The sequence below is a fragment of the Prionailurus viverrinus genome, chromosome D1 (assembly GCF_022837055.1).
Source record: "Prionailurus viverrinus isolate Anna chromosome D1, UM_Priviv_1.0, whole genome shotgun sequence".
NCBI lineage: Eukaryota > Metazoa > Chordata > Mammalia > Carnivora > Felidae > Prionailurus > Prionailurus viverrinus.
The window spans coordinates 105009562-105028625 of record NC_062570.1 but is presented as its reverse complement, the minus strand read 5'-3'; the positions used below and the strand labels follow the sequence as shown (position 1 = coordinate 105028625).

At 45.5% G+C, this 19064-nt stretch overlaps 1 protein-coding gene across 2 annotated transcripts; it reads right to left on the bottom strand.

The window, feature by feature from the left end:
- Window positions 1-387: 387 nt before the first annotated feature.
- On the bottom strand, window positions 388-13983 carry MS4A1 (membrane spanning 4-domains A1). 2 transcript variants are annotated; one of them, XM_047878416.1, is made up of 7 exons: window positions 13797-13982; window positions 7485-7659; window positions 6946-7065; window positions 5713-5769; window positions 3960-4199; window positions 3083-3184; window positions 388-2212 (listed from the first exon to the last, which is right to left on the bottom strand). In XM_047878416.1, the coding sequence occupies exons 2-7, from the start codon at window positions 7641-7643 to the stop codon at window positions 1994-1996; spliced, it is 897 nt and encodes a 298-aa protein (XP_047734372.1). In that variant the 5' UTR covers window positions 7644-7659; window positions 13797-13982; the 3' UTR covers window positions 388-1993. The 2 variants fall into 2 exon arrangements, with proteins under 2 accessions (XP_047734372.1, XP_047734374.1); XM_047878418.1 differs by lacking the exon at window positions 5713-5769 and having other exon boundaries at window positions 13797-13983.
- Between the last annotated feature and the right edge of the window lie 5081 nt (window positions 13984-19064).

Genomic DNA, 19064 nt, shown 5'->3' with positions numbered 1-19064 from the left:
GTGTAAGAATACACTGACACCTGAGGGCACCTGGGTGGCTCAGTCCATTGAGCGTTGGACTTTGGCTCAGGTCATGATCTCACAGTTTGTGAGTTTGAGCCCCACATTGGGCTTGCTGCTGTCAGCACAGGGCCTGCTTCGGATCCTCTGTCCCCCTCTCTCTGTCTGTCCCTCCCCCACCCACATTCTCTGTCTCTCTCAAAAATAAAAATAAATATTAAAAAAAAAAAGAATACACTGATATACATAGTTGATGTCCTGACATCCCACAGTTCAAACCCGTATTGGGATTATGTGAATATAAACTTAAGGCTATAGGAGCCTTCCTTGTGGTCTGACGTTACAAGAATAGAGAAGACTGGGAAAACACTGTGTTGGAATCATCTGTTTCAGACAAGAACACAAATATAGTTTTATTTATTTAAGGCTAATTTTCAGGACTTTACATATAGAGATGTTTCATCTCTTTTTTTTTTTTTTCTAAGCACAGGAAAGATCTCTCGGTGGTCCCTAACAAAGTAGAAATATCACAAGGCATGGAAATTGCTTTGACTGTTGACCTGCCGGAATCTGGCAGGGTTTATCATATAGAAAATGCCCAAATGTAATTGATAGATTATAAACATTCTTCCTATGTAGGGTACTAGTATCTCTGAATATGAACAGGAATTGAGAAGTAGGGTAGCTATTGCCTGAGATTTGGCATTGTAACTAATTACATTATTTTCAAACATGATCTTTTTTTGAGAATGTCCATAGTACTTAGTGTCTGCATTATGTAATCTAACAACCAAGTATATATTAATGATGTGAGTAGTTTTCCAAATGTTGTGAATGTCTGTGTTTTTTATCCCTGAGAAGCAAAACTTGATTTCTGACTCTTCTGTGTCTCTCCGAACACCTATTTTATGCTAATTAGAGAGTAGGTGCTTATTAAAACCTGTTGACTTTGCTCAGGTAGTTTATACAGGCTGTTTGGTTATTTAAAACATTTTAGGATTAGAGTAGGAAGATATGGGTACAAAAGAAGTCTCTTAAAATTACTAGCTGTGACCATTAGCAAATTACCTTTACTTATTTTTAAGTTACTTAGCCTCTTTGAATCATTTGTAAAATCTGGATAGGGATTTTTTTTTCTTGATGATGGAAGATCAAATGTAATTATTTGATAAACTACTCTGTGAAATGGAAATTACAAATACAACCGTTGATTATCATTTAAGATGTGGGTACTCATTATGGCATCTTCTTTGATTCTTTCTTCTCTTGCCTAAAGGCTGAAAGTAGGTAGACAGTGCAACCAAGAGCCTAGAGCAGGAGTTAGGGAAAGTTAAGACAGATACAGACATGCCCATTTATAAGCTGCGCTGTTTGTACGAAGAAAGAGCTGGGTGTTGGCCACTAAGAAGTTCCCTGGTGGGGTGTAGGCACTCGAAGAGTGTACCACAGTGTCAGCCCCGTAGAAAGATAGCTGGACTAGTTCCTTATCTCACCTCCCTACCATTACCTTTTACTCTCTTTAGGACAGTGGTGCACAAGGGACCCCACAACATACGTAGATGTAGAAGGAATTAAAGGAAGTGTAGGAATGGCCTGCACAGTGGTTTATCTTTTTCATCAGGGGCAGAGTCTCTCTGTTGCAGAGGGACGAGGTGGAACCTCTACTCCGACCGCTACTGCAAAGCCTCGCCCGGGAAGGAGGCCGGTGAGCACTGCCGAGGTGCAGCCCTTGCTCTGCCTTGTTTGAATTTCAGTAAGCTGCCCCAGACAGGAAACGTGCCGACATAGTCGCCTGCCATGGCTGGATTCTCTGCGTGAGAGAGCGAGCGAGCGCGAGCGAGTGCCAGTGAGCTGTGGTCACTCCGTGCGAAGGCCAGAGAGACATGTGGAGGGTGCCTGCAGAGGGCCTCAGGAAATGAAGGTGAATACGTCTCTTGGAAGCTGTGAACACTAATGCCTAAGAAAAGGAAACAGAAGACAGAAAAAGAATAGTTTAAGGAATGCTATCGTTTTCTATCGGTGAAGGTTCCTGGTCTTGAGGAGGTTCCGGAAAGTTCATTTCCGTTTCCTCCTCCTCTTCTTGGACTGGAATGATTTCAATGTCTTCTTCATTCTTTGGTTGGGAAGATACTTCAGTCAGCTCGACCGCTTCTTCTGTTATTTCAACTAGCTGTTCTTTTTTTTCTTCGGCAGCTAGCAGGACAACTACATCCTGGAATACAAAATTAAACAAGCGTTTCTAGACCTTTACTTTTGGTGCATTTGTCAGCAGTGTCTGTGAATGTCTATCAAAGACCTCCTGTTTTCTGTGCCATTTATGCTTTTTCCTATATGCCTCCAGATACCAGGACTGATTTCCCACGTGCCCAGATCCTCACCAAATCACCCATCAAAGCTCATCTGCAAGATCAGCAGATATTTGCCACTTTGCCTGGAATGATCACACGGTATTTTGGGAAAGAACGCTGCAGTAATGGGCGAATTTAGATTCGAGTTTTGATTTGCCTTTTATTGCCTATAACCTTGGGAAGGTAATTTTCTCTCTAGTCCTGTTTTTCTCATCTGCCAAATGAAGGACTTGTGACAGTCTCTCGGTTGTATCGTGAATCTAACATTCTGTGGTTCTGAAGCAGTTGATGCAGCTCTGTCACGGGGATATTCGTATCTCCCAATTGTGGAGCCTCTTTGACCCATAGTTTTGGAAGTGGGATCTGATGAAAGGGTGGCGGTGGGGCGGGGTGGGGAGGGGAATGCTGGGAAATGAAGTGGACGATCTGTCCGGCTTCCGCACGTTACATGTGGGATCACGAAATCAAGATGGACGCCTGGAGCGGGGCAGAGCTGAAGGCTCGTGAGCACACGTACTGCAGGGCTGTATCCTCTGTCTAACCTTTAGACTGGCTTCAAATTTCAAGACACTTTTTCCTCATTATTGGTATTCTCTGCTTTCCAGAAATCTGCCAAGACCATTTTTCATGAAGCTCCTAGTCTCAAAGTTACGTCAGATTACAGTCTCCAGAAATGAGTTTTTGTAGACGTGATTTCCTAGAGGGGCTTAGTGGACAGGATGGCTACTACTCACAGCTTTAGGTTTGGAGCACAGTTTTTTCCATTCATTCTCAACAATGCCAGCTGTCACAAGTTTCTGGAATAAGGTAAAGACCACCATCACGGCAAAAATGCTCTGAGGAACGACAGAAAAAGTGAAGGCAAGAATGTGGTAACAGCTTAAAGAATACGGTTGGTACTCAGTAAATGACTCTTGGCTACAATTAAATGATTAAAAGATCAGTTCTGTAGAAGATGGGTTCTTTAGAAGATGAATTCTATAGGTGAGTAATGACCAACTGTAAACACTACTAGTTATCTTCATAACCCCGACCCTTAGCACAGCTGCCTTCACAGACGGTTAATGCATGTTGCTGATAGGAAATAAGGTAGCAGCAATTAGTTGAAGAATCAATTCTATGTAGGAAAAATTAATCAGTGACTCCCAAATTAAGTTGTATCCAGCTTTAGGTGTTATGGTATCACAACCAAGGAAACCTGTCTATACTCGCGAGATGCATTTTTCCCCTTCAGAGTCTCCACTAAAAACTCACTGAGGCAAAAGGTGTTCATAAAACTTAGGTGCTTCTTCAATGTTCACCTTAATCGTGCTAATAAATGTTAACCGATACTAATATAAAAATGTGAAACAAACACGTAGCACCTTCTGTGTACCAGTTCTAAATGTTTTTGTATATGTTAACTTACTGCTCAAAACAGCCCTGTGAGGTAAGTACTGGTACTTTCCCCATTTTACAGTTGAAGAAACTGAGGCAGAATGTGATTAAAATTCTTGCCCCAAAGCCAGACAGGCAGTAAGTAGCAGATGTAGCCAGTCTGGATCCAGAGTTGGCACTCGTAATAAAAATGCCAGACTTCTTTCCTGAGAAGAAATCCAGTCTCACACTTACCAAGAAAACAGATCGTATGCTGTCGCAATATTTTATAGACAGAGAGTTTTTCTCAGAGGGCTTACTCTCTGGTTGACAGGTGTGGATGTCAATATATGGCTTGGGACTTTTAAGAAGATTCAGATTCTCCATTTTAAAAAAATGGGAAATTGCAATATTAAATATGTCCATGATCAAAAGAATCATTCCAGAAATAGCAGCAAAGAGGCTCAGTGAGTTCATTATCATTTTCCCTTTGACCTGAAATGGAGACATAAAGACATGTTAATGGGGTTTGATTTCATCTGGAGAATACAAGGTAGGAAGGAATTCCAGATCCCATTCCTCCCATTCATAAAGGCACTGCACCCAAATCATCCTAAGCCACACTTCTCTCAGTGGTTTTTAATGTCCTTGTCACCGTAAAATGAAAACCTTCATCTCTCATTCCCTTTCCTTCCTCAGTCTTCCTCATCTCATTTTACCCTGTCACCTCCAATCAGTTTATCAAGAGAAAATTTTAGGGATACTCCTAAATTCTTCTATGTTGCATCCTTGCAGTTCCTTTCACTGCCCCTACCACCACGCTGGTGGCATTCGGTAAATACTGGCTAAGTGAAGATAAATAGTCTTCAGCTTATATATGTCCGCATTAGAAGGTAGAGGGAAGAAAGGAAAGGAGGTTCTTGCATCACCATGAAGTGGGTGTAGGGAGGGAAAGCGCAGATAGAGCCCTCTGGGTCTCTACCATCAAGTGGAAACTAACAGTAGCAAGAACACCACCACCTACTCCCTATTGACATGGGTTGCAATCAGCCTCAGTCTACCATCTTCCAAAACATAATTAGGTCCGATGCCTCGGGGTAGCACCGGTGAAGGGTGTCAGAATGAGTTCTACCTGCAGGGATGATAGAAGGTCAAACCAGGAAAATATAAGTGACAGGTACCATAATAATCCCATCAATGGGATTATTGATGGTTATTTTAAGACCTATATAGTTCATCCCTGGCTGTAGGACCTACAGATTGCAAGACAGTAGGACTTGCTGTATCTGGAGAATAAAAACAACTTGATCTTCCTAAATATATTTTTTTTAATTCAAAAACTGAGTTTCGCAGACCACCTCTTGAGAGGAGCCATTTCAATCCACTCCATCCGTCACTGGCTTTGGAAGTGCCACAAGTCAGTAATAGCTTGTTAGTAAGTATAAAAAACTTGGGGGAGGAAACTTGCTGGTAAGCTCATGACCTGGGTGTAAGTGTGTTGGGAGGGTTATAGGACAAGACCCTCTGTAGCTCCTTATATAGCCCCTGAAGCACCTGTGTGTATGTTACTCCATTACATACTCATGACCATATGGTAGCACCATTTTATAGAGGTACGGAGGGGCAAACTGACTTGCTCAAAGTTAACGAGGATTGAGTTAATCACGGTATTGATTAGAGTTTTCCTAAACGGTGGTCTGAGAGAAAGTACACGGCTTTCAAAGAGACCTGTTAGTCTCACACATTTAACATTCATAAGACCATAAGCATGTGGCTGTTCTTTGGTCTGCCTTTAATTCTGTTTCCGCGGACATAATTCAGGTAGGCCTCATTTCCAAGTTTTTCGTGAATAAAATCACAACAGCTTTCTAGAGAATCTTTTGCCTTTTGGGGTTGAGAGAGAACTCAGTGCTACTGTGATTCCAAAGGTGTGTGAGGGTTTTTGTTTTCAACTGAGAAAGTAGGCATTTCTCGGATGCGTGGGGAAGAAGGACATACGATTACTTGCCAAACTTTTCCTGGGGTTTTTCTCCGCTGCTACCAGGAGTGATCCAGAAATGATATACTGTGAAAAGAGAGGTGGTGGGTGGGGAAGGTATGGGATAGATGGGAGAGGAGGCAGACAGGGAGGGAGGCAGAGAGGGAGATGGCTTTTAACATGGAGAACTGGTTGTTAAAAAGCTATCCACATTTCCAACCACTTTCACCAAACTGTCCAGCCATTTTTGCAGTATTCATTCATTTTTCAGCAGTCATAGTTCTCCTTTTTGCATGCTCAGCTATATTCAGCTGATGCCTTTTATGCAACTAACTGGGGAGCTGCGACCAGGAATATAGTAAGACCAGAGGCAGAACACAAGTTTTTGTGCCAACGAATACTAACACTGTGAATTTAAAAGCTTTATTTTTAGTTTCTCTCTTTTCTAAGTTTGTGGAATTTCTCTTTGGAGTTCACAGTGATTTCACTGATTGTGATGCCAGGGAAGAATGAATCAAGGTGGCCTGAGTGCCACGGGCACACGCCATTAAAACGTTTGCTGCTACAGGAATTGATGGTGATCATTTCCCATCTTCCTTGTTCAAGCTATGAAATGGAGGGGACACTTGCTCTCATCAATCTCTCTTTGTTTTGAAAATCTCAGTCCTGAGCGTATCTTTCTGGTAGTAACTGTGAAAGTCTAATGGGGATATAAACATGACTCCTCTGTACCACACCCAGACACGGCTAGAAAACATGTACACGAAACAGTCATGAGGATTGCTCATGACAGATTGCTGCTCTGCTGGTCAGCCAAAGGAGATTCATTTGCGATGGGACTGATTTCACCACCTGAGATAGTAGCTAAAGAGAATTGTAGGAAGAAGGAATAGGTGGGAGGAAATGGGATGCGCCTGCTCCTTCCTGCTTCCGGAAACACCCCGCCGCACAGTCTGAATGTTTAGTGCCCTTCTCACCCCTCTCCACGTTGACTTTGGAGAGTCCTGCTTTGAACAGTCTTCCTTCTCTGTGTAGATCCATGCAGGGCACCTCTTTCTGAATTTACATGAAGTGTGACCACTGACTCAGGGAGATTCATACTCGGTTCCGTCAACCTCTCCTTCCACTAAATTATTGTCGCCTCATAACCTATTTCTCAGCCACATACTTGCCTCATCACAGAAATAATCTAGCATGCTATTGTGGAGCTTTTAAACCTTTTTGTCTGCATCACTGCCCAGAGGGCTGTTAGTTGTTACTCACCATAATACCTCCCCAGAGAGGGTACCACACAGTCATACAGATGGGTGCATAGACCTCCATGTGGATCATCAGGAGGCCACCTAGGGCCATGTGGAAGAGCCCGTTCATAATCTGGACAGCCTGGAGAGAGAATTAGGGGTCTGATGAGGAACTCAAGTCATCATCAAGTCAGAAAGCAAAGGCTGGAAACCCTGATTCCGGACCCGGGGCTGTGTAAAACGCCTAAAGGAAGTGGGGAAGGTGCCAAGATCTTTGTCTTGTTGTGATCCGCTTTCCTCACCACCTGGGGCATTTCCAAGACAGATATGTCTGGGATGCTGGTGACAAACTGGGATGGGAGACCCCTAAATATCCAGACCGCAAAATCAAAAGGAGACATAAGATCACCGTGACAACTTCTCTGTACATCCCTGATTTGGCACGCTGTGTCCGACATAAAGGACACCTCACGTTGGATTGCATCCTGTACCTGGCCTATAGCCTCTGCTTGTCTAGGCCAGAGAGTCTCGCCGATATGGAACGGAGCACAGTTGACTTACCCCCAGTGGCTTAGATTCCTTCATGAAGAAGTTTTGTGTAGGGCCCACCACTGAAGGCATCTTTTTGGGAATTATTTTTTGAACAGGATTCATGGCAGTCGGACCTTTCATAGCATCTTCTGGGAGAGTTCCACTCATTGAATTTCTGGGTGTTGCCATTTCACCCTCAGAACTCCTAAAAATAAATAATAAAACGGGGGGGGGGGGAGAGAGAATAGGATTTTCAGCGGTCTTTTGTCTCATGCATTGGCATACTTTTCCCTTTATTCTCTCCGTGAGTGTCGTTGAGGATAGACATGGACTTTTCCCAGTGGCTTTGGGTCTGAGGCAAAGCCTACTACTATGTTCTAGCATCTCAGGCAAGGACATAGGGCCCCTGGAAATCCTGCCGGTATTCTTGACAACAATGTTTGGGGCATACTTTATCATGGAAGAGAACACCATGCTCATGTGTCCACATGTCCTGCTTGTTTCTCATCCCTGAATGCTTTTCTTACGCTCTCATATTGGAAAGTGTATTTTGTATTGACTTTTCCTTGTCCTTTTGCTTCTCTGCCTTTGTCCATTGTGATGGGCCAGAGGCATCATGAGAGATAAGTGTCTGGCTTCGGCTCAGGTCATGATCTCGCGGTTCACGAGTTCGAGCCCCTCTCTGCCCCTCCCCCACTCGTGCTCTGTCTCTGTCTCTCTTTAACATTAAATTTAACATAACATTAAATTTAAAACATTTTAAAACATTAAATTTAACATAATGTCTCTTTAACATTAAAAATGTTAAAAAGAGAGAGAGAGGGAGAGTCAGATGAGGACCGTCCTTAGTCAGCAGAGGCCGATTCTAGTCTTCCTTTACCACCAACTCTGCAACCTTGAGTAATCACTTTAAGGAGGTTCTCAGAGGTTGTATGTAAGACTGTGGCCTCCTGACACGGGTTGCCTAGGTTTAAATCAAATTCTATTTGCAGTGAAACTACAGGAAAATTCTTTAAACTCTGGGCCTTATGCTTTTCAGCTGTAAGATGGGAATAATAATTCTTGTCTTATGGTATAGGGTTTCTGTAAGACTCAAATGGACTGATGAGCTGTGTGTGGCTGGTGTCTTCATTTAGGTATATCTCAAATGTCAGCCTCTCAGAAAAGCCTTCCCCAAATCCTCGGTCCACAGCGCAGTCTTTTTCACAGCACCCGTTTTATTTGTGTACGTGGCCCATATCACTGCAGGGAATTACCTTGATTATCTGCTTGCTTGTTTACGGTCAGTCTCTTCCCACTAGAATATAAATTCCTTCAAAGCAGAGACTTTATCTGTCTTGTTCAGTATCTAAATGGTACCTGGATTGAATAGTTTCTTAATATTACTGAGGAAATAAATGTATGTAAAGCACCCATGTCTGAATAATTATTGCCTGTTTTTGTCGCTATTCTTGTTTTTACTATCATTACCTCAGTAGGCATTAGTTTCTATATTTTTCCCCATTGGAAAAATGAGAACAACGTCCCTGTCACAGACATGTTGTGAGAAAGAAGTTCAGACGTGAAAATGCCTCCTACATGGGGAGAAAGGAGCAAGTGCTGTTTCTTCTTAGAATTCATGCTTTATTCATTTCTGAAGTTAGATGGTGATTATTGCTGAGACCCCTTCCAGCTCTCATGTTTTAAGACTGCCCAGTTTTCTTCATCTTGTGCTTCGTCTTGGAATTTATGTTTGCGTCAGCTACTTACGTGAATTCTATCGGGTCTTTCCTGGGCCCTGGAACTCTCCTTAGAGATGCACCTTTGGTCTCGTCCTTGTTGGCTGTCAGTCACGTAAGGAGCCTTGGAGACAGAGACTGTCTGTCCAGCTTGCTTATCGTACTGAAGTCACACCAAGCCCGGCACTGTGGTATAGGACAGGTCCTTGGGAGTCACCCAGGCCTTACGTTTGCACCCAGTGTGTGGTTACAAAGAGATTTCGCATCCTCAGTTCATTGAAGCCTCACAGAGTAGACAAGGGATGAACTGTTGCTTTCATTTTGTAGAAAAGGTGGCAAGGGCACAGAATAGTTAGTCCCTTGTTCCCAGTTACATGACTGCTGGAGATCGAAAGTGAGGGCTTGGACCTCTCCAACGAGGCATCTATGGCTGCTTTGTCCCCCGTGCAGGCCAGGGGTTCAGCCTTTCACTTATGAACCTCTCCCTACTTCAGGTGGATGTGCCGTTTGGATGACTACTATAAAGCAATTGAAAACAGACTCCCTGTCAGGAGGACAGAGGAGACTTCGGCTGGGTGTTCTGCACTTGATTTCACCCCACCTGCCGATTACCAGATGTCATGCGGTCTTGGAGGTCTCGGTGCTTTGCACCACAAACCACACCCAACAAGATGACTGACAAAAAGGAGTGTACTAAGGTAGGCCTCTAAGGAGCCTCCAGATTGATTCTGGCCAGCAGGCAGAACTTTGGGAGCTGGTCAGAAGCTCAGAAACCATTGTGGGCATTTGATAAATGAGGAAACTGTGGCCCAGGGATGGGCCGCGCCTCGTCACAGACCTCGCACCTGGTGACAGAGCCGACCAGAAGGCAGTCACCGCGGCTCTGAGGCCGGTGCTCTCTCTGCGGCCCCACAGCCAGACCATGTCGTGTAGTTGTTTATGGAGCATCCTCTATGTGCCGGGGTTACCGCACATCTAGTTCCAGGTTGCCCAACACCTGTCTTACCCAGAAGGCATCTTGTCTTTTTTTGCAGGTGTGGAAATGCAGGTGCAGAGGGGTTGGTTCGTTTCCCCATTTGTAGGAAGGGAATGGGCTGGGAGTCACCACATTCCTCTCCAGGGGGCTCATTTTAGCGAGGACAACTTAAAGAGCAAAGGTCATCAATTATCTGGACAGAAGGAAATGATGGGGCTAGTGTGGTTTGAATTTCTCCTTATTTTTCAGCTGCCCGAGGCTGTGTCACTGTTACTGGTGAGATAAACCTCTTAACGTAAGCAAGTTCTGCTGCGGCTGTATCTGTAATGGCTAATGGCAGTAATGACCACTGGGGGGAAATATTTTATTTCACTGGTAAAAATGTGCCTGGGTGGCTCAGTCGGTTAAGCGTCTGACTTCAGCTCAGGTCATCATCTCACAGTTCGTGAGTTCAAGCCCCTCATCGGGTTCTCTGCTGTCAGTGTGGAGCCTGCTGCGGAACCTCTGTCTTTCCCCCCTTCGCTCTCTGCCCTTCTCCCATTTGTACTCTCTGTCTCTCCCAAAATAAATAAATAAACTTAAAAAAATGATGTCTCATTATGGCAACCGTACTCCTCTGAAGGCTTCAACACATATTACCGTAAAATAGTTTATAAACACAAACATACCCATCATTTTGTATGGAAATAAGCCTTCTAAAATCTGTACATATTTCGATGCCAGGGCATTGTCGACCAGGAAGTGAAAATTTTCATTGTATGGGAATACGTAAAGTTAGACCACATACTCCCAAGGATATTGTAGATTCCCGCAGCTTTGCCCTGTGGTTGTTTCTTAATTGTTCACGGTGAATTTAAAACGGTGCCCAGCACACAGCTCTGCTCAAAGCCCGGTTTGTACATCCGTAGGGGTGACTGAGCACATTGGCCAAAATGTGGTAACAGCAGGATTTTGTGCTCACTAAACTATATCACCCTCAGGGCTCGGTTTGTCTGACACTGCCTCACTCTATTACAGCGACTTCTGCAAATCGCTTCTGGTTTTTCAAAGGCACCACTGTTTCTGGGTGCATCCACTGCAGGACAGTCTCACAGCCTGTATAGGTTTGGGTTTGAATAATGACTGTTTAGGTCCAGTAATTACATCACTTAATGAGAAGTTCAAAGCTGCCTAGCTTTCGTTACCTCCACTTCCTCCCCTGCCACTCAAAATAGTTCTGTGTTTCTGCCCTTTCTGGTCCTGTGCGCTGAGCTCTGAGGAGGAATGTTCTTACTTCCATTCCCTCTGCCTGGGCTCCTCAGCCCCTCTCCAGCCCCCCTCCTTCCTCCAGGACGGCAGCCCCTCAGGGCAAGTGGGTCTTGTGTCTTCAGTCCGTGTGCACTCGCGTGCCACAGAAAGTGCTAGTCCCAGCTCTGGGGCCTGCCACGTCTGTGACCTCGCTACTCAAAGTACTGTCTGAGAACGTGGGAGAATTTGCAATTTATGATATGGTAAACTCTCAGAGGATAACTGTGTCTTTTGTAGGACTGAGATGTACCGCAGCAGATGTACCGCTGCTGAGATGTACCGCAGCGTCCCCATTCCCAAAGCCCCTTCCTTTCATCCAGCAGCCACTGCCCAGGCCCCCCTCTGTCATCCCCGGCGTCTTCAGAGCCCCTCCACTCTGTTCCTCCACTTCTTCCCTACCCGTCCCCTCTGGGGGCCTCGCAGCAGGTGGGCAGAGCCGCTGGGCTGAGGCCACTTTGTGCAAGGACTGCCCTGCAGAGTCAGCGGCCTTTCCTCAGGCGTGAGCACTCAGATGGCTTTATTTCTGTCCCCCTGGCCAAGAGCTGGAGCCGCGGTTCTCTCCAGCCCCTTCAGGGCCCAAGTCCTGCTGCTTCTTCCTCTGTAAGGTGTCTTCTCTTGCATGCGGACCATTTTCTACCTCCAGTGTCACCCCCTGAGTTTCTCATTTCCTCCGCTGGTTGAGCACAAAAATCGTACTCTTCTGCCTTCAGTCTTGCTCTCGTCTAATCCATCCTCCATAGGGGCGGCTAGAGCAGGCCCCGAATCACTGCTTTAAGTCCTGCTCGACCTGAGCTTCAGCTCTTTGTCTAGTCTGTCTTGGCCTCCTGGGAAAACCTGCGCCTGGCCCCCCCACCCCATGGCCTTCACGGAGCATCTCGGCGTCCCATTCGGAAGCCACACCGCACCGCTCCCCGCTGGACCGCTGGTCTGGAGGTATCTTCCTCTCTCTTCCCTCTCCGCTTTGAAATGCTCCCCTCCTGCCCCCTTCGCGGTCTCCCCATTAGACATTCACATCCTTGGGACTGTTCCCGGCACGGACTCCTTCAAAGGCCCCAGCTCTCTGTATCCCTTACTTGTCCTCAGCTGTTTTCTCCTCTAACTGGGAGTATGTTCCCCAAGGGCTGTCCTGCTAGGGTTACGTGGAGAACCTGCTTTCCATGTACTACGAGCTCGATAGATGTTAAACCGAACGACTTCCTCAGCGAAGATTCCCACGCGAGCGCGCAGGATGTTGGACCAAAAGGTGGTCATTTCACCTCACCTGATGATCAGTGACATCAGGCCATTTTGTGGAAAACAGGGAAAGGTGGTCACATTATATACTGGTTCAGGAAACAATTATGACATGGCTAAAGCTCATCTTTGTTGCCCTTCATTAGATCTTCCTCATCTGCAGTGCCCACTCTCACTGCAGGCTTCTGTGATGGATTTGAGGCAGGATCTGACGCTCCGTTTCATGTCTCCCCCCTCCCCCCCGTCCTCCAGTCCCCTCCAGAACATGTTAGCCTGCGAGGTTTAACAACATTTGGGATATTCACATTTAGCAGCATATCTTTGGAGACCAAATCATTAAAAGCAAGAGAAATGGAAATATTTTCATTATAACCACAGCTGATTATTTTCTTCTTCAGTGCCAGGTGGTTCTAAAAACCTTAGGATTTTAGCTCATTTAATCTTATGTAAAGCAGTGGGTGTTAACCGTCACCCCCATCTTGTGGGTGAGTAAAACCAGGGATGTAGAGGTTTGGTGACTTGCCTGTATCTATCAGAGGCCCCAGGCCTGCCCTGTGTCACTCACCTCCTGTGTACGTGGGACACCAGCAGTGGAAGTGAACCACTGTAGATACCTTATAGGCGGTGGAGCTCCGGTTGGAGCCCAGCAGATTGGTAACCACGCTCTCGCCTACGTGCTACAGTCTGCTACTTTTGTTCGGGACACCCAGTTCACTGGCCAGCATCTTTCTTGAGGGAGGGAGTGGTTCAGAAAGCGGGTGGGCAGCAAAGCCTGGTACCCCTCCTCAACTTGTGACACTGTCAGAAAACCCTACCGGGGAAGCCCTAGGGTGAAAGCCGAGAAACTCGAGTCTCCAAAACCATCCTATGCTTTACGCATCACTCTCTTTTAGTCTTTTTTTTTTTTAAGTTTTTATTTATTTTGAGACAAAGAGAGTGTGCAGGAGGGGCAGAGAGAGAGAACCCCGAGCAGTCTCCACACCGCCAGCGCAGAGTCCAATGCGGGGCTGGAGCCCACAAACCGTGAGCTCATGACCGAAGCCGAAATCAAGAGTTAGACGTTTAACCGACGGAGCCCCCCGGACGCCCCCTTGTTAGTCGCTTAAACAAAGCAAACTGGTTGCTTACCTGAGTGTCTGAGGCCTTAGGTCTCAAGGCTGACTCGGATGCTGGCTGCCGAGTTCACTTCCACTGCTGGTGTCCCACGTACACAGGAGGTGAGTGACATAGGGCAGGCCTGGGGCCTCTGATAGATACCAGGTGACAGGAAATCAGTGGCTTCTGCTACCTTGGCCTTTGCCCCAATCACTTTGGTTTAATGCACACATGCCAGAGCCAAAGGATATACAAAAAAGTTTCTGCCTTACCACGAGGTTTCACTTCTCGAAAAGGATCCCAGGGGACTGCCTGGCGTACTTTACGCTCCCCTAATTAGAAGAACTTTGCAGCCCCCACCCTGTAAGCAGGTGTGGACGGTGGGTCCCCAAGGGCAAGAAGGGCTCTAGAAACTCTCTACAGATGGGCTGCTAGGACTTTTACCTTTTTACTTCACTTTTAGGAGTGAGTGGGTGGGAAGAAGTCATCCAAGCAGAGAGATTCAGGAATCAGTAAGCCCGGTTGCTCGGGAGTATTGCAGGTATCCCTCTGCAACTGTTGTCCACATTTGCCCGCGCTTAGGGTCCTCGTGGGACCACGTATGTCTCGTGTGGGATTTACTAGAAATGGCCTAAAAAGTATACTTTGGTATTGTAGAGCACAGACCCAGAAGCTTGAGGCAAGAGTTGCGTGTTTGGGGATACAAACTCAAGTAGCACTTTTACCTACAGACTCACTTTTCCCACCATCTTTCTGGTTCTCTTGCGTCGCCTCTCTCTTCAGTCTGGCCTGGAGCTGTGCTAGGGGTAGATCAAGTGAGGGATGGAAGAAGCCGGCGGTCAGGAAAGTGTGAACATTTGGGAAAGGAATTTTTGCCCAAAGGTTTCGTACTCCTTGCCTCCACCCATACAACCCCTATGTTCACGTTGTTGGATTTTTTTTTTTTTATTGCTTTTTAGTTTCCTTGTACATCACTTTATCTTATTAGGGAGTCAGGGCTGTAACTAAGCAATTGTTTGCCTTCATCTAGTGATGAAAGAAGGCCGCACTCCTGCCAAATCTGAGTTAATTCCTATCTTCCCTCCATCTCTCCCTCCCTCTGTCCCTCTCTCTGTTCTCCTCCCTCTCCTCCTCCCTCCCTCCTCTCTTCTCTATTTCTCCTTCTCACTCTCTATTCTTTTTTTTTTTTAATTTTTTTTTTCTCAACGTTTTTTATTTATTTTTGGGACAGAGAGAGACAGCATGAACGGGGGAGGGGCAGAGAGAGAGGGAGACACAGAATCGGAAACAGGCTCCAGGCTCCGAGCCATCAGCCCAGAGCCCGACGCGGGGCTCGAACTCACAGACCGCGAGATCGTGACCTGGCTGAAGTCGGACGCTTAACCGACTGCGCCACCCAGGCACCCCTCACTCTCTATTCTTTAAGATGGTTCGGACTGGAGGGTCATAAGCAATGGGCGGTAATCGTTCTGGAGTGGCTGGTCTGGGTGCAACATAAAAACAAACGACACCTCCCCACCACTGAAGCAGGTCGTCAGTGGAACGGGCTACCATTTGAATAGAGGACTTGCTGTCATCAGTGGCCACACGTGAAAGGCACGCAGTCACCTCCCATAAATTTCGTAGAAGGAAAGCGGGACCATAAGCTCCACCATCCATCCCAGATTCTGGTTGTGGGTCTGAGGATCCGCTGAACTGCTTGAACGGTCGGTGCCGGGGATGATCATTAACGTGACATCGGAGTTGTGGATGATGGGGAGGCGTGAGGCTGGAGTCCAGGACGGTGGGTGGTCACTGGAGCGCACCTTCATTTCGGTGAGCATGGAAACGGGGTCCGGGCTTGCTCACGTATGGCATCAGTGAGGCTCGGACTGGGTTTGCACAACCTGAATTCCACATCCTTTTCTCGTGTCGGCCCTGTTCTGCCCACGTCTGGCTTAGAGTGTTTGCTACCCTGTTCTTGGTGGCCGGTGAGATCAGTTAGGTGGCTCTATGATAAATAAACTTGAATTTGAAGTTTGAATAAATTTTAATTTGAATAAACTTGAGTTTGATTCTGCATAAACAAACAAACTTTCACTTTACCCTTGCTGGTTTGGATTGATTGACCTTTCAGTGCTTGAGTGTGTCGACATCCCCATCACAGTTTGGATTTGTCGGTAGCACTTGCTCTATAATTTTTTTTCTCTCTGTAATGTTTGAGGATATTGGGTCTGCCACCCATTTAAAATCTCTCCCCCTCTGAATGCAACCTCCTGTCATTACCTAGTGGCTTTCTTGCTTCCTGATGATGGTCTCTCTCTTAAAGTCTACACACAAGTTTATTAACTAAACTTTAATTTAGTTCAGTTTACCTTCCTTTTATCCCCCCACCTCCTAACACTCCTACTTTTTTTTTTTTTTTAATCCTTGGGACATTTTGCCTCTCCTATGAAAACTACATTCTACAGCACAATGATATCTGTCCTTGCCTCACTCAGTCAGCCTTATTACACGTCCCTTGAAAGCAGGGCCAGTTTTTCTGATTGTTGAGAGATTGTGGTTCTGTTTTGGTTCTTTCTCCCCCTCCAGATGATTATCACAATGCTCTCTCCAGTATCAGGAGGTAATATTATGGTGTGTTCCCCAAGACAAGGTGCTGCTCAGCAAGGCATCGGGGACCCCGAATTATCTGGTGTTGGAGGGTTTCGGTTTCAGAGAATTGGTAAGGGAGAAGCAGGGTTCCTGAGAGGCGAAACTAAAGATCTTACTGCAAATAGATCTTGGTTATGACTTGGAAAATGTCACTGTTGTGTTTGTAAATCACTGATACCAAAGGAAAACGTAAATTCAAATGCATAAGAGCTTTGGAGTTTGTGAGGTCTTCCTTTTGATCCGAGAAACTACTTTATATTTTTAACAGGCAAATACTACTAGTTGAGCACCTACTTATATGCCAAGCACTGTCCGTATAACACCTGTAGTATTGATTCTGTTTTAGGATTGTGGAGATGAACATTCAGGAAATGAGGAAAACTGGCCTCGAGTCACATAAGTGATGAAATGTGATGTTGAGAAAGCAAGAAACCCTCAATTACAAATTTGAAAGAAATCCTGCCGTTTACGACGTGATTTTTAAGTTCTAGGCTCTGGTTAAATTAGTTCACATTTCATTTAAAGCTCACGGCAACCCCATTAGGTAGCTATTACTGTTGCATTTTAGCCTAGGAATTCAAAGCTCACAAAGGTTAAGTAACTTGTTCAAGTCCTTAAGCTTTAAATGGCAAAACTAACACTGAGACCTGGATCTGACTTAAAAGCCCTTACCATTAGGCGATGGTGTTCCCACCCTTAAATAGATCTCATATATCCACACATCTCAGCCTTACTTGGCTGCCACGTAGTTTTCATCAGAACGGGACTCCACTGGAAATAGATATTTTAAGTAAATAAAATGACTATTTTTCATCAGAATCTTGCTCGCCCGTCTCCTACCGTCACACGTGTGCATAGGCCTTTCTCCTTCCAGTTTATGGCAGAAACGAAAACCTGATAGTGTATTTCTTTGCATATGCTAAACGTTTTCTGCGCCAAAAGCAGCATAGGATGATGAGATTTGGAGTTTGGCGTCTTGATTCAAATCCTGGTTCTAAATCCTACTCCCTTTTGTAGTCTCAGAAAACTCAACCGCTTTGAGCTTCAGTTCGCATGCGTAAGGGGCAGGCTCCACATAGCTCCCTCAGAGGGCTGTCCTGACAGGTGGAAAGACAGAGGGAAGATCCCCAGTACTTGGCGGATAGTGTCAGCGGAAGGAAATGCAGTGTAAGGCGGCCGTCTCTGCATGCAGCCTGGGAATCTCCCGGCGTCCTTGAGGCTCTTCTCTTTCAGGGGGTCTGTGACCTCAAGATCGCTTTCATAATAATACTGAGACCTTAGTTCCCCTTTCCACAAGTTTAGAGCGGTCTCTCCACAGGCCGCAGAACATGAGCCATCACATCAGACGGGCTGCGAAAGCAGTTACCAGAATCCAGTTGCCTTCCATTAAGCTAGAGAGAAGCTCTGCACTGGAACCACCTGGAAATCTTTACAAATTATTGATGCCCAGCTCTCACCACATTCTTATTTGATTGCCATGGGGTGGGGTGGTGCATTAAGGGGGGGGGCGTTTATAAAAGTTGCTCGGGTGATTTGAATGTGCAGTAAAGTTAAATGGGCATTTGATTCTCAATGGGTATAAAGTTTTTGTTATTCAAGATGAGTAAGTTCTAGAGATCTGTGCAACAGAGTACTTAGTTACTAATACAGAATTGTACACTTTAAAATATGTGAAGAGAATAGACCTCACATTAAGTGTTCTTGCCAAAAAACAAACAAAAAACAAATAACCCCTCAAAAGAGCACAGGAACATTTTTAGAGGTGATGGATATGCTGAGTACCTTGGGTATGGGGATGGCATCAGGGAATACGTATACATGAAACGTGTGCATTTTTTTGGTATATAAACTATACCTTTAAAAAATAAAAATAAAATAATGTTAAGTAACCTAAAAAAAAAAAAAGAGGATTTGTAAAACTATGTAACAGCACCACTCTCCACACTAATTTTCTTTTTTCTTTTGGAAAAAATGTCAAGTTAATAAAATGTTGTGTTAATAAAATGTTACTTGTATTATGTGTGATGGGTCTTGAATAATTGTTTTGAGTGTAAAGGGGTTCTGAGACCAAGAGTTTAAGGGATGTTGGTACGTGGGTGTAGGGATCAAAACCCTGGACTCTGGAGCCAGGCCGCCTGTTGCTGTCATGGCTCTGACATTGTGGGCTTTGTCACCGGGGGCACTTTACTTACCCTCTCTTGACTTCAGCTCCCTGGCCCATGAAATGAATATAACAGTAACATTCACCTCTTAGACTTTTTGTGAGGTTCAATGAGTAACACACCTAAAACAGTTAGCACAGTGCCCGGACCGCTCTAGTGGCTTTTACCGATATATACCTTCATTGTTAACTGTTCTGGTTATTATGAGTGGCTAACATTAATGATCTTGCAGTATCATTGTAAAATGTGTGGGTCGAGCCATTCTTCCAGACCACCTCATTTTTCCATACAACCATGGAGAAGGAGCCGTTAGGTAGAGTCTCTTGGAGAGATCGGCGGGAGACGTCACGGACCTGCTCACCCCACACCGTGGGCTTTGGCTCATTTCTCAATTTGTACGGTGGCGATGCTGTGTTGCTCAGTGGATGCATGAATAACAGGAGGCGACAGCAAGGTGACCATGTGATTGAGGGAGAGGAGGACCTGGCAAGGATGTGTTTTATTA

Coding starts and splice junctions, on each gene's coding strand:
- MS4A1 (XM_047878416.1), bottom strand. CDS start 7,643: ATGGCAACACCCAGAAATTCAATGAGTGGAACTCTCCCAGAAGATGCT. Junction 7,066..7,484: donor AGGAATCTAAGCCACTGGGG/GTAAGTCAACTG, acceptor TTCTCTCTCCAG/GCTGTCCAGATTATGAACGG. Junction 5,770..6,945: donor CTCTCTGGGGAGGTATTATG/GTGAGTAACAAC, acceptor CTCTTTTCACAG/TATATCATTTCTGGATCACT.